Source organism: Arvicanthis niloticus, chromosome 6 (genome assembly GCF_011762505.2).
Source record: "Arvicanthis niloticus isolate mArvNil1 chromosome 6, mArvNil1.pat.X, whole genome shotgun sequence".
Classification (NCBI taxonomy): Eukaryota; Metazoa; Chordata; class Mammalia; order Rodentia; family Muridae; genus Arvicanthis; species Arvicanthis niloticus.
In genome coordinates this window covers 17,353,040-17,367,523 of record NC_047663.1, presented here as the reverse complement: position 1 = coordinate 17,367,523, position 14,484 = coordinate 17,353,040, and the positions used below count along the sequence as shown (strand labels likewise).

The 14,484-nt window shown below is 38.4% G+C and overlaps 1 protein-coding gene across 1 annotated transcript in view; it reads left to right on the top strand.

Annotated features, from left to right (window-relative positions):
* Efcab3 (EF-hand calcium binding domain 3) overlaps positions 1-14,484 on the top strand; it is a 428,239-nt gene that overhangs the window by 277,217 nt on the left and 136,538 nt on the right. The window contains 6 exon segments of the mRNA XM_076935627.1: positions 75-176; positions 1,929-1,982; positions 2,810-2,914; positions 3,610-3,663; positions 4,720-4,821; positions 7,915-7,968. Of these exon segments, the coding sequence (XP_076791742.1) occupies positions 75-176; positions 1,929-1,982; positions 2,810-2,914; positions 3,610-3,663; positions 4,720-4,821; positions 7,915-7,968 (471 nt within the window).

The following is a 14,484-nucleotide window of genomic DNA, read 5'->3' as shown; positions in this document are numbered from 1 at the left end:
ATGTCTCTAAGAACAAATCTCTTTGGAGATTTTGAGTTAATTTTCTTCTCATGGTTCTGTCTTTTTCTGAACAGAGAATGTCAATGTAAAAAATCTGGAGAATGTTCTAAACAACATGGGAGTCAAGCTGAGCAACAAAGAAATGGAGGATCTGTTTAAAAACCTGCCCATTGGTGGTGAGTGTGTTGGATACCATTGACTTTATTTATGATCATGATCTTGCTATCTAACTCGGGAAAGCCTGGAACTTGCTATGTATCTTACTTATGTTTCTACTGCTGTGATAAAATGATATGACCAAAAGCAATTTAGGAAAGGAAAGGGTTTACTTCATCTTATAGCTTATAGTCTATAACAAAGGGAAGTCAGGACAGGGACCATGGAAGGAGAGGCCATGAAGGAATGCCACTTACTGGCTTGCTTCTCATGATCTGCTCTGCCCACTTTCTTATATCACCCAGGATGAATTGGCCAAGACTGGGCCCTCTCACACCAATCATTAATGAAGAAAATGCCCTACAGATTCACCTATAGGCAATCTAATGGAGGCATTTTCTCAGTTGAGGTTCCTCTTCCTAGAAATTCAAGCTTATGTCAAGTTGACAAAACTAACCAGAATTTTATGCAACCCAGGCAGCCCAAGAACTCTTGAACCTCCTGCCACCGCCTCCCAAGTACAGGGAGTACAGCCATATGCCTAGATCCACTGACATATGAACCTTCAGTTTTATAGTCATTTAGCTTTAGAAATGAAGAAATAAATGAGCTTTTTCTAGGGAAAAATAATAGTACCAGGAAAGACCAAAGCACTTGAGAAGTAGGTCTTGAGCACTAGTGACTGTTGGGACCCGAGCTAGTCCCACGTTCCGGCGCCAAAAATGTTGAAGCCTAGGCAGCCCCACTTTGGGCGGCCTAAAATGTTGAGGCCCTCTCCACTCAGCGCTTGGCAGCCACTGTATCCTGGCCCAGGATGCTGCTCCGGACCTCGGGTCGGGGTTCAGCAAGAGAGAGAGTGAGGACGGACTCGAAGAATGGAGACCAGAGTGTGATTCAATCCCGTTTATTCTTCAGTCTCTCTTCCTAGTCCAAGTCCCAAGTCTTGAGTTTCTAGTCCCTAGTGCCTAGTCCCTAGTTGTACTCCTCTTGTTCTCTTCCGAGTGTCTAATGTCTACTCCTACTCCTAGTGTCTGAATCTCTGTTACTCCAAATTGTTCTCCTAGTTGTACTCTCTAAAGTGTCTGATTCTCTTGTCTGTCTTCCATCTGCCTCTCGCCTTTATATGTCTTACTTCTAAGCCATGCCTCTAAGTCACACCTTTAATCATGCCCTTAGGTCTTGTCTCTAAATCTGATCTCTAGGTCACACTCTTAAGTCACACACCTTTAATCTCACACACCTTTAATCTCACACACCTTTAATCTCACACACCCAAGGAAAGTCCTGGGTATCTAAAGCAAGATGTTATCAGAGTGTGCTCAGCTGTTGTAGGCTATTGTAATACAAGTCTCATGTCAGGGTATATGGCTCAAGATGGCTGCAAAGCTGATAGCCACTTTCTGCTAAAAGTCGGCCCCCAACAAGTGACATAGTCAGAAAGACTTTCTAAATTTGGGAGCAGGAAAACTGGCCTCTAGGAAATCGTTACTTCTGAATCTTATCTTTTCATTATCAAATACAAGATTTGCTCTTTAATGTGCCAAAAGACACAGTTTTTTGAAACAAGTTTATTTTCTATTTACATTTTTCTATATTTCTTGCTTTTTATATATTATGAATAAATATGCTGAGTGACTAAATGCTTAACAGGACCCCCCAGCACTGTAATTTATAGGGACATGGTTTCAGATTATTATCTTAGGAGAAGGGAAAGTGCTCTTAAGTTATTTTGTATTATATTTTGAGCTTCAAGTTATGTTTCTTTGTTACAGCTGATAATAAAGTGTCTCTGAAAATGTTGCAGGAAGAAGTGAAAGCTTTTACTGGTAAGAATTTGTCATGAATTATTTTTAAACAAATTATGTTTCATACTCAGTCTTTTAATAATATTTTCTGAGGTGTGATAATAGCTTATGTGTGCATATATTTTTAATATTCCTCTTGATAAAACATTTTACATGACTGGCCCACAGATTTATTTACTTATTTTATAAAGTAAAGCAAAAAAATGCCTATTTTTTTGATAATGCCCTACTTTCTTTACTACTTTTTTTCAATAAACTGGTATCCTTGTTTACCAATGTCAGAACTAGATAGTTAATAAGAGAATTAAGCATTTTGAAGGGTGTAAATAACATCTTACAAACAATATAAAGTCCTAACAAATTAGGGGAGATATATCATATTTTTAATCGTGCATTTTATTATGCACAAGCTATTATTGTCCTAAAGAAAAAATTATCTAGTCATTCTGTGTTCTCTGGTGCCATTTCCATTGGTAGAGTCATGTGACCTACAAATACTAAGAAATAGATTTTGTCTTAAACTCATGACAAAAAAAAAAATTTTTTTTTTTTTTTTTGGTTTTTCGAGACAGGGTTTCTCTGTGTAGCCCTGACTGTCCTGGAACTCACTCTGTAGACTAGGCTGGCCTCAAACTCAGAAATCCACCTGCCTCTGCCTCCCAAGTGCTGGGATTAAAGGCATGTGTCACCACTGCCCGGCGACAAAAATATTTTTATTGGAAGATTTCATATCTCTTTCTCTTTCATACTTGTATTAGGAGATTGACAGCTGAAGCACATTAGTAGGTGATTAAAAATAATTTGATTATTTCCTAATATTTTATTTACAAATATCCATCTTTTTAAAGGAGAAAAAATTGACCCCAATGACCTAAAAAGTAAACTTAAAAATATGGGGATTGAGCTTTCAGACAATGAACTGAGGAAACTCCTGAAAACACTGCCCACTGACGGTAAGTCATGCTACATGTCTCCTCCCATATAAGTCATGCCACATGTCTCATTCGAAGTAGCTGTTACCTTCCAGGGACCTTGGCTCAGTGAATCTTTACAAAAATTCCGTAAGTTACTGCAAAGGCACTTTTGACTTGATAGTAAATTGTCATTAATTGTCATTACCTCCTCAGACACCATTTGAGAGTCATTAACACACTGTTGCTCGAAGACTAGAGCAGCAACAGACTCAAAAGGCAGTGTGTTTTATATATCTTTTTTAAATAATTTACTTTTCTTTTAGGTGCTTTGGTGTTTTCCCTGCATGTATGTCTGTGTGAGAGTGTCAGATCCTCTGGACCTGGAGTTGCAGACAGTTGTGAGCTGCCATGTGGGTGCTGGGAATTGAACCTGGGTCCTCTGGAAGAATAATAGCTAGTGCTCTTAACCACTGAGCCATCTCTCTAGCCCCTATATATTTTATTGTATTGCAGCATGGAAGAATGAAATTCTTAAATGACTATAAAGCCAAACAATAGATATGCTTATGAGAATGAAAAGTATTTGCATTTCAAGTTAGTGTAGTGTGACTTTGAAAGGCCAATATTGATGGCACCTCATTAAACTGCATCCTGTTACAGTCATGTAATTTGTAATGCTTTGATGATGCTCCATGTCAGTGTTCTAGAGAGCTGAATTCTGCCTCTCTTTACAGATGATGGGAAGGTGTTTCAAAACAAATTGCTGAAAAATGTGAAGAATAATAAACGTGAGTAGGGACAAGGATTTGAACTACCCTCTGCCATTGAATTTGCATTAGTACAATGTAAAGACTTATTCTGCTTCTTGGAGAATATTTTTTCCTGATAATAGTTTGTATTTGACAAGGAAGCTTTCTGCTGCCTTGTGTTTTACAAACTTTCCTGACAAAAAGGTTATATGAATGGAAATGTATAAAGAAAGCAGTGGTAACCACCACTTAACATCGCTTATGGTGATGATCCCGGCACTGGAAGTTTAATGTCAGCCTGGATTATACATTGAGTTCCAGGCAGTCCAGATTACATAGAAATACTCTGTCTCAGAACAAAAGAAGTCTGGGGGTAAGTGAAAGAAAGAAAATATAAGACAAAAGGAGACCAGCAAGATGTCTCAGTGGCGGGTAAAGGTATCTGCTGCCAAGCCTAACAACCTTAGTTCAAGGTCCAGAAAACACATAATGGAAAGAGGGAAGTGGCTTCCATACATTGTCCTCTGACCTCCACTTGCACACCATAGTAAACATGTCTATGTGGGTGATACACAGACATACAAGCACAGGCACATTCACACACATACACACACCACACACACACACACACACACACACACACACTAAATAAATAACTCTTGAACCTTGAGTGGGGTTTCTTAGAAAAAGAAGAGGAAGAGGAAGAAGACACCAGAAAGGAAAGAGGGGGAAAGATAACCAGAAAAATAATCTGAAACAATTTAGGAAACAAATCTTTCTGTGTGTGAACTTTAGTGATTGCCACTCTTACATAACCTCTACCCTTGCTCACATTCTCATGTGTAGATACTTTTAATAAATAGATTAAAAATGTAACCCTGCTGTTAACCTTTTGGATTGGATTTTTTAAGACCTTTTATATATAGTTTTGTTCTTTTGTTTTTAAATATTGGCACTTACACTAGACTATGGAAACATTATCTTTTTCAACACACGTTAAGTAGTAAAGTATGTTAGTTAAACATCATAACATGTGTGCACTTTAGAACACTTAAGAACCACTCCACTCTCTTTGCCTTCTTTCTGCTTCACCAGAAGGGAAGGTTGATGTGTATAATCTGGGTGCTGCTTTAGAAGCCCTCAACATCAGGCTCACAGAAGAGGAGTTTGAGCAGGTGAAGGATGCTCTGAAAGACGGTGAGTGCTACAAGAAGTCTGCCCTTAAATAGAAGCTGAGCTTGCAGGATTAACTATGACTGCTTGGAGGTTCAATTCACTTTTAGCCCAAAAGAGATTTTTAATAGCTTTCAGAAGAACTTCTAATGAAACAAATGAGAAATGTCATTTTTTTATTCATTTAAAACCCATAATCTGAGCAGGCATGATGGCTCAGTGGGTAAAGGCGCTTGTCCCTAACGCTGAGGACGTAAGTTCAGCCTCTGGGACCCACAAAGAAGAAGGAGAGAATAAATCCCACAGTTGTCTGTGACTTCCACATGTACACCATGGTACAAGCACAGTACCAGCAGACATGCTAACAATAGATAGACAGATGGATAGATTAGATAAGATAGGTAGATTAGATAGGATAGATAGGTAGGTAGGTAGGTATATTAGAATGATTAGATGGATAGATAATTTTTTTAAATTACAATCCTTCAGTTTTTCTCTCTCTGCATCCCAGAGTAGGGTTGAATGCCAGTGATGGAGTAACAGTTATTGTTTGGCTTTAGAGAAACAGCATCTGCAGCCTGATTTTTCTGACTGACCCCTATCTCACAGATAGTGATACAATGTATCCAATTTGTTCCACCGTTCTTCATTCTACCATTCATGGGTTTTGAAATTGCTCTCCCTCCCATCCAACCTCTCTTCCTTTCTAGTCCATTTCTATTTTTAACTTTTGTCACTGTAACAGATAAATTACAAAGCAACATTATACTGCTAATCTTTAACAGTGCATTAATTGAGTGTGATGCTGCACACCTGTAACCACAGAACCTAGGAACTTGTTTCCAGGTGGAGAACTGTGAGTTCCAGGTCAGGCTGGGCTGCATTTGGCTTCCCTTTCTCAGAAAACAAAAATGGAGGGATGGAGAAGTAGCACAGTAGTCTTGAGCACCTGTAGCTCTCAGGGAGGTCCCAGGTTCAATTCCAAACACCCGCATGGCTCCTCACAGCCATCCATAACTTCAATTCTAGGGGGTTCAACACCCTCTTACAGCCTATGCAGGCACCAGGCATGCATGTGGTCCACATATATGCATGCTGGAAAAAACACTCATAGATATAAAACAGTAAAAAAAATCTTTTTTTAAATATGTATTTATTATGTATAAGGACACTGTAGCTGTCTTCAGACACACCAGAAGAGGGCATCAGATCTCATTACAGATGGTCGTGAGCCACCATGTGGTTGCTCGGATTTGAACTCAGAACCTCTGGAAGAGCAGTCAGTGCTCTTAACCACTGAACCATCTCACCAGCCCAAAAATTAAAATTTAAAAAAAAAAAAAAAAAAAAACAGTCCTAGGGCTATAGATATGGCTCAGTGAGTAAAGAGCATGCTGGGCAAACATGAATCCCTGAGCTTGGATCTACAGCACCACAAAAAAGCCAGCCACAGCAGCAGCTTGCTTCTGGGGCCAATAGGGTGAAAAGGACAGAGGAAGCCCCATGGCATCAACTGACTATTAGTTATTATTAGTAATTATTAGTTACTATAAATAATTAATAATATTGCCACTGATAAATTATTGATATTGATTAATAATAACTCAATTAATTAACAGTTAGTAATGATTTGATTAATATTATTAATGATTATTAACAATAGTATGCTTGTTATTATTAATAATTGGTTATTATTAGATTCTTAGTTATTATTAGTAATGATAATAACAACTCTTAAAAGTAAGCATACACATAGCATCCATTTTAGACCCATGAGCAGTCTAAGAGGGGGTTCACTAACTCACTACTCACTACTTGTTACTAAAGGACTCTGGCGGCTGGCGTGAGAAGAAGGGAAAGGAGAAGCACCTATTCCTCATATACTTGTATACTTTTTAAATTTTTATACAAAGTGTGTATTACACTTTTAACTTGATTATTTTAACTTAAAATGGATACAAATGATACAGTGAGCTCATGGCTAGCCTCATACCAAGCAGCTGGCTCCAGCAGTCAGTAAATTGACCACTGGAGTCATCCTTGCTTCTTTCTACCAAACAGTCCTGCTTAGCATCAGCCTCTTCCCTTCTGTAAGCACGTGATGATACAAAATAACAGTCTTTGCAAATACTGAAAAAGCCATGACTTCCAGAAGTAAAGGTGGAAAACTGCTCTGTTCTAAGCAAAGCCACTTAAAATATGTCCACGACATACTTTTATAAATAATTGAAGAATAAAAATATTACTTTTTTGTTTCAAAGTTCCAGTGGGTACTATGCAAAAAAAAAAAAAAAGTAGAATTTTGCCAGAAAGTCACAAGCCAACACTTGCAGAAGTCAATATTTATTAACTTTTGTACTAAATTAAGGGGAAAGCATTGGCTCAGACCCCCCAGACCAAGTCCTTAGCACAAAGGATATTTATTTGCCCTAGAGGGACAGCAGGAAATAGGAGACAAGAACAGGAAAGAGAGGATGAGAGAGAAGGGGAAGGGAACAAGGGAGAGAGAGGAGGAGCATTTGTCCTAGAGGACAAAGGGTGGCTCTGGAGTGAGAGGAGACCGACCTGGCCCATGGGCAAATGTCAGTTTATAGAGGTACAAGAGGAAAGCCTGTGTTAGGATGAGGTGTTTTATTTTAATTGAGTATGTTAATTAGGTGAGCCAGAAGGGGCTTTTGATTGCTGGACTTCAATACTTAGATAGCTGGGCCTTGATAGTCTCAGGAGGAGGATGTGGACAAATAAGGGAATGGACCTTGGTGGCTAACTTTAGGATGTAATCTGACAGTTTCAGCAGGAGAGAGGGGATGAGAGAAAGGAGCAAGGCTTGTCAGAGCCATGTTTGCCAGTTTGAGTTGGCTACAGGCCCTTCACTAAGGATCACAGCTAGAGTTATAACTTGAATTGTGTGAAATAAGTTTACTTCACAATTTGCCTTTCGTTAAAACATTTTTAGAGTATCTTTATTTATTGTCTACTATTAAATGTCGGTTTTCAATTTAGTTAGATTTATTTTGTTGGTTATTTGGTACACAGTTAATCTCAGCTATAAAGGATCTCCAGAGATGTACAGTTTTCTGAATGTATATTTTTGTTCCCCTCTGCTTAACTAATCAGGACAAAAGCAAATTGACGTGAGAAAACTGATGGATAAAATAGAATCTATTACAGGTAAGTGGAAAGTCAGCAAAGGGGCGTGTCTGTAATTTCTTTTGTAGTAAAAGGATTTTATTCTTGAACTAGACATTTTTGAGAGAATACCAAGTAATAAAAATACACTCAATCTTCATCTGTAGGAGGGGAGGCCCCTGGCCCTACGGAGGTTTGATGCCTCAGCGTAGGGGGATGCTAGAGGGGTGAGGTGGGAGTGGGTGAGGAGCACCCTCATAGAGGCAAAGGGGAGGGGGGAGAGGATAGAGGGGATGGGGGGTTGTGGAGGGGTAACTGGGAAGGGGGACATCATTTGAAATGTAAACAAGTAAAATGATTAATAATAAATATATATTCAATCTTATACAAAAAATATATAATATTTTAAGATGTAATGATTTTAAGAGAGAGCTTGGGCCTTTTAAAATCTGAAGTAAAAATGTATGCTTCACTAGGAAACAAAGCGACCTGCAATTATCTGTCCATACAGAGGAATGATGTTCCACTGACCAGACTTACAATCTATTCTGGTGTCACTTCTAAACTGCAACTGGCTTCCACATTTGGTTCCATAGCTTATACAAGTCTGATTCTTGTCAGAATCTGGATCCTCTCTATCTCTGAAATATGACTGTAGGAAAAATCATGAGTCGAAGTGGCATTGCAATGATAGACTATGTGGTGGAAGTTTAGAGAGAAGAGGGTAAGATAGTTCTGAGGACTTTCAGCAAGACTGCGTTAGGGATCAAGGGTGGCTAATTTCTGTTTTGCTCAAAAAAAATCTGACTCTAGGATACAGGAATATTGCAGACCCCTAATGTACATCTTTTCAGAGAATGTGCAGATAACTAAATATTATTTCACTAGCCAACAGTGCTCTCTCTTGTTTTGTTTTTGTTGTTTTTTGTATAACTTTTGTTATTTTGCAGTTCTTATATTTCTTTGTTCTCTGTGTCTGTGTTTTGAATTTTACGACTTAAAATATTTATTAAAAGTAAATTTTCAAGTGAAAAAAATGTGTGCTTCAGTGAGAGAGTAATTTGTGTTTTAAGATCACTTAAGTCAAAGTAAAAGAAAAAAATTGATAGCACACCAGGCCTAGAAAAGGCCAGAGTTTCCTCAATTTGTTCTCTTTTTGCATGTTTTTAGTTCTTATGGAACTCCATACGTGTATACAATATAGTTTGATACATATATAGTTTGATACCCATCACTCCTCCCATTATTTAATTCCTCCCAACTTGACAACCTCTATTCGTGCTGCCTGTATACTTGAGGGAATAGAGCCATGCATCTGAGTACAGTAGACCTCCCAGGGGTCTCACCCTTAAAGAAGTTGACTCTCCCTTCCCCAGCACCCAGAAGCTATCAGAAGTTCCTCAGCTAGGAGTGGAGGCTCATGGCTCCTGCCTGCATGCTGGAATGTTGACTGGTTTGGTCTTGGGGAGGCAACTGCAGCTGCCCTGATTCCCTGAGTACAGCTGTCCTATCAGCCTTCCAACCCTCCCGTCTACTTCACATGGAAGAGAAAATAAGAGACACTGGCCTTTGTGACACTCAGTTCACTAAGGATCCCCAGTTCCATTCATGTTCCCACAAGTAACACAATGTTATTCTCTATGGCGGAAGTAAACACCCATTTTCTCCATCACATGTTGGTGCTCCTGAGCTGATTGTGTAACTTGACTATGGTGAATAGGTAAGCGGACAGGTATGTCACTCTGGAAAACTGGAAGGCTTGTGATTTCAACTTTCTGTGCAATTAAATTACCTCAGAATGCAACTGTAAAAAAGATACCTGCTCTGCCTAGCTGCATATTTATTAACTAGGTTGTCTGGTCTGCTGATATTTAAGCTCTTCTTAAATTCTGTATACTAATAACCTCCAGGATGAGTATCTGACAAAGACTTCCTCCCCTTCTGTAATCTAAACATCTTACTATACTTTGTACAGCATGTCTTAAGTTAGTGATTTGGGTCTTTTGCTCCAGTCCGCTCGCCACCCATCTGTTTGTGTCACTGCCAGGCTGTTTTATCTGATTATGCCTCTGTAGTAGTTTCAGATCAGATTAAGATATCTCCTGCATTGCTATTTTTACTCAAGAATGCTCTGGTATCTGGGGTCTTTGGCTTATCTATATGAATTTTAAGATTTTTTTCTAGTTTTCTGTGAAAAACTAATGATTTTAATAGGAATCTGTACATCACTTTTAGTGATAGGGCCACTCCAGTGACATCAGTGCTGCTAATCTATACATGTGGGAGCTCTTTCCATCTTCTGGAGCCTTCTATGGTTTCCTTATTCACTGCCTTGTTTTTGTTATAAATGTTCATATATAATGACATTTATATGTGGGTGCTTGATGTTGAGGCTAATATAAGATTCTGAAAGGAATGCCGAATTTTATCAAAGGTTTTTATCTGCATCTATTTAGCTGACCACATGATGTCTGCCCGTATTCTATATATATGCCATAGTATGTTCTGCAGCACATGTATGTTGAACCATCCCAGCACCCCTGGAATTAAATAAACTTGAATACGGTATATGATCTTTTACTGTGTTATTGAAAGTATTGCATAGAGGATTTTATATCTGTTCATCAAGGAAATTGGTATATAACTTTCTTTTTGATGTTAGCATTATCACATTTTTTTCTGGTATGAGAATCAGTGTATAATTGTATTCATGAGGTGAGCTTAGAAATGTTCAGTTTTATTTTCCCAGGTGGTTTTTATTTTATTTTTATTTTCTAGGGTAGTTTAAGGATTCATTATGCTGGTCCTTCTTTAAGGATCCGACTGAGCTCAGGAGCGAATCCTTGTGGTCAATCCTTGTGGAGTTTTCTTGTAAGGAAACTGACTGCTTTAGCCGCATTGCTTGCTCTCTGTTGATCTACATGGGTTATTTATATTCACAGCTCAACTTTGGTCTATCATATGCACCTAGAAACTCCCCCTGTCCTAAATTTTCCCACTTACTCCGCTGCAGTTCTTCTCAATATTCCCTAATGATTATCAAGAGTCCAGTAGTGGTTTTGTTATATATCTATTTTATCCCTAATTTTATTAATTTGGACCTTTTTTTCTCTATATGTTTTGGTCAAGTTGAATTAGCGTTTTTAAATCTTGTTTACTTTTTCAAAGAACCAACTATTTGCTCCATTGTCCATGTATTATTTTATTGTTGTTTTGTTTTATTTTGTTTTGGGTTTTTTTTCTTTATTTTATTAGTATCTGCCTGATCTTCATTTGTTCATCCTATCTTCCAATGTGGTGATAGATGTTTGTCTGGATGATCTATTTATTGATGATAATGAGGTATTAAACTCCTCCAGTATTATTGTATACTGACTGTTGGTCCCTATATCAGTATTATTTCCTTTATGAAATCCATAATATACTTACTACCATTGTATCTTCTTGGTGGATTATTAAAATATGGTAAACTTTTTTTTTTTCTAATTTTGGCTTGAAGTCTGTGTCAGGTATGAGTGTTGCTTTTAGAACCCATCATTTAATACATTTCAGGCTGTATCATTACCTAGAATGTGCTTCTTCCAGAAAGTTACTGCTCTTATACTGCTGGCCATTCAAACTCGTTGCATCTTTTAATCAAAGACTTAAGAGCACTTACATCTAGGGTACTATGATGGTTTGTATATGCTCAGCCCAGGGAGTGGCACTATTAGAAGGTGTGTCCTGTTGGAGTAGGTGTGCCACTGTGGGTGTAGACATTTACACTTTCGTCCTAGCTGCCTGGAAGACAGTACTCTCAGCTCCTCCTGTACCATGCCTACCTCCATGCTGCCATGTTCCCATATTGGTGATAATGGACTGAACCTCTGAACCTGTAAGCCAGCCCCAATTAAATATTGTCCTTATAGGGGTTGCCTTGGTCATGGTGTCTGTTCACAGCTAAGATAAGTACTGTTGAGAAGCTTCTGCTAATTCCTGTGATTTTATTGAGTATTCTTTTGTGGTTGGTTGGTGTTACTCTTTGTTTTTCTGTTTCTCTTTTGTTCATCTTAAAGATTTGCTGGTCACTGGGGTTGAATATATCTGATTAATTCTCATTTATTCATCTCTTCTGTCCATGAAATTTATTCTTTCCCAAGATTTTAGGACTGTGTCTCTCTCCCCTTCCCAAATAACTATTGTTTGTTTTACAAGGCTAGTCCTTTTTTCTAGCCTCCTTTTGTTGCAACCCCTAGTCTCTGTCCACTATTTACTCTTGTACACTAGGCCTTTTCCACACCACTTAACTCTCCCTAAATCCATACACTCGATGTTTTGTTTGGTTCGTGAAAAAATAGGATGAGTGGATATTCCTAAGTCGTCATCTTCCCTCATTATTGTCAGACTGTCTTGACCCACCAGCTCCCACTAATGAGGCTTATTAATATCTGTGAAAGCTTAGACACTATAGCGTAGGCTACTTCCCAAATAGCTTATATAACTTAATTAACCCATTTATTCTGGTCCATGTTTGCCAAGTAGCCCATTACCTCTCACTAAGTCCCAGTCCATCCAACCTCTTCCCGTGTCTGCTAGTAAATCCCTCAGCTCTCAATTCTTCCCATAGTTTCTATCTCTGCCCAGAAGTCTCACCTTTTCTCTCCTGCCTCCGCTATAGGATGTCAGCTCTTTATTAAACCCATCAGAAGGGGAGGGCAGTATATGTTTACAAAATGCTAAAGCCGGTGATGATCCAATAAAAATAACAATGCCAAAGTCTAGCCTGTACTCAACTCCCTGCTGGTGCAGAAATCAACATTTGAATAATACAAAGACAATGTATACACAGTGCACAGAAATTATCCCAACATCCCATTTCAACAGTTTTTAATTTTATTGAATTTTATGTTGATTTTCTTTATGATATATTTGTTTCTTTATGATATTTATTTTCTTCTGCTAAGGTTGTGTTTTGTTTCTTCTTCTTTTTTTTTTTTTTTTTTAGTTCCTTGAGATATAACATTAGATTGTTTATTTGAAATCTTTCTTCTTTTGGGGGGGGGAGACAAACACAATTTATTTGTGATACTCATGCAACTCATATTTGTACAGAAGCATGTGGGGTCCCTAGCAAGGGGCCCACTTGTTACAGAAAGTCCACGAATGTTCATCTGTCAGTATGTTTTACTAAAGAAAGAGAAAACTATTAACCCAACAGTTTGACCATGTCTGATGCCATACTCATATTCATGATTAAACATCATCTACTATTATAAAGCCTTCTATTATGTAGGTCCGTGTGTCTGGTACTTACACTGACTATGATGGTATAAAGAACAAGTATGCATTCTACTAACTTTAAAAGTTCAAAACACATTCAGAAATATACATTTTTTACAATTATCACTTATATGAGTCATTATTTATAATACATAGTCTAATAGTGGCTTTTCGTATCTGGAGAGTTACTAGTCACCCAAAATACATGTTAGATACCATGTTCTGGAATCTTTCTTCTTTCTTAATGTAGATATTTATTGCTATAAATTTCCCTCCAGCCTCCTTTTGTTGCAACCCATAAGTTTTGCTATACTGTACATCCACTTGCAAGAGACTAACAGGTATATTCAGATCATGCTGTTAATATGTGAAATGGCTTTGGTCCAATTTCTTACACCTTAACTTTGGCTTGCCAATATTTTGACAGCTCTATATAGGTTCATACTTTTAGCAAGCCCTATAATCTTATGAAGAATTTTTATAAATCATTCAAATACATTTAGTAAAACAAATATCTCCAAGTATAATAATAACAATAAAAAGATAAAGTTGTCTTACGTGCTGGAAAACTCTCGCAAGCAGAAATTATGACAATCTATTTAGAAATACTTTGCTATTCTTGTCTTTGTTACCAGAGTCGCAGCCAATGCTTCCATTTCTGCCAGAACTAGACGTGCCCAGATAAGACTTACCTACCTTTATTATGCATTGAGTGCAAGATCTCATGTCATCTGTAATAATTAAATAGTTCTTTCATGTGTTACCATTTTTTTTTCATTTTTTTATTGGTTATTTTATTTATTTACATTTCAAATGTTATTCCCCTTCCCAGTTTCCCCTCCACAAGCCCCCTATCCCCTCCTCCCACCCCTGCCTCTATGAGGGTGCTCCCCACCCACCCACCCATTCACTCCTGCCTCAGCTCCCTAGCTTTCACCTCCCCTGGGTCATTGAGCCTCCACAGGTTGGAGGGGCTCTCCTCCCAGTGATGCTCGACAAGGCCATCCTCTGCTACATATCCAGTTGGAGCCATGGGTCCCTCCACGCGGTACTCTTTGGTTGGTGGTTTAGTCCCCGGGAGCTATGGGGGGTCTGGTTGGTTGATATTGTTTTTCCTATGGGGTTGCAACCCCCTTCTGCATCTTCAGTCCTTGCCCTAACTTCTCCACTGGGGTCCCTGTGCTCAATCCAATGGTTGGCTGCAAGTATCCGCATCTGTATTGGTCAGACTCTGGCAGAGCATCACAGGGGAGAGCTATACCAGGGTCCTGTCAGCAAGTGCTTCTTGGCATTAGCAAT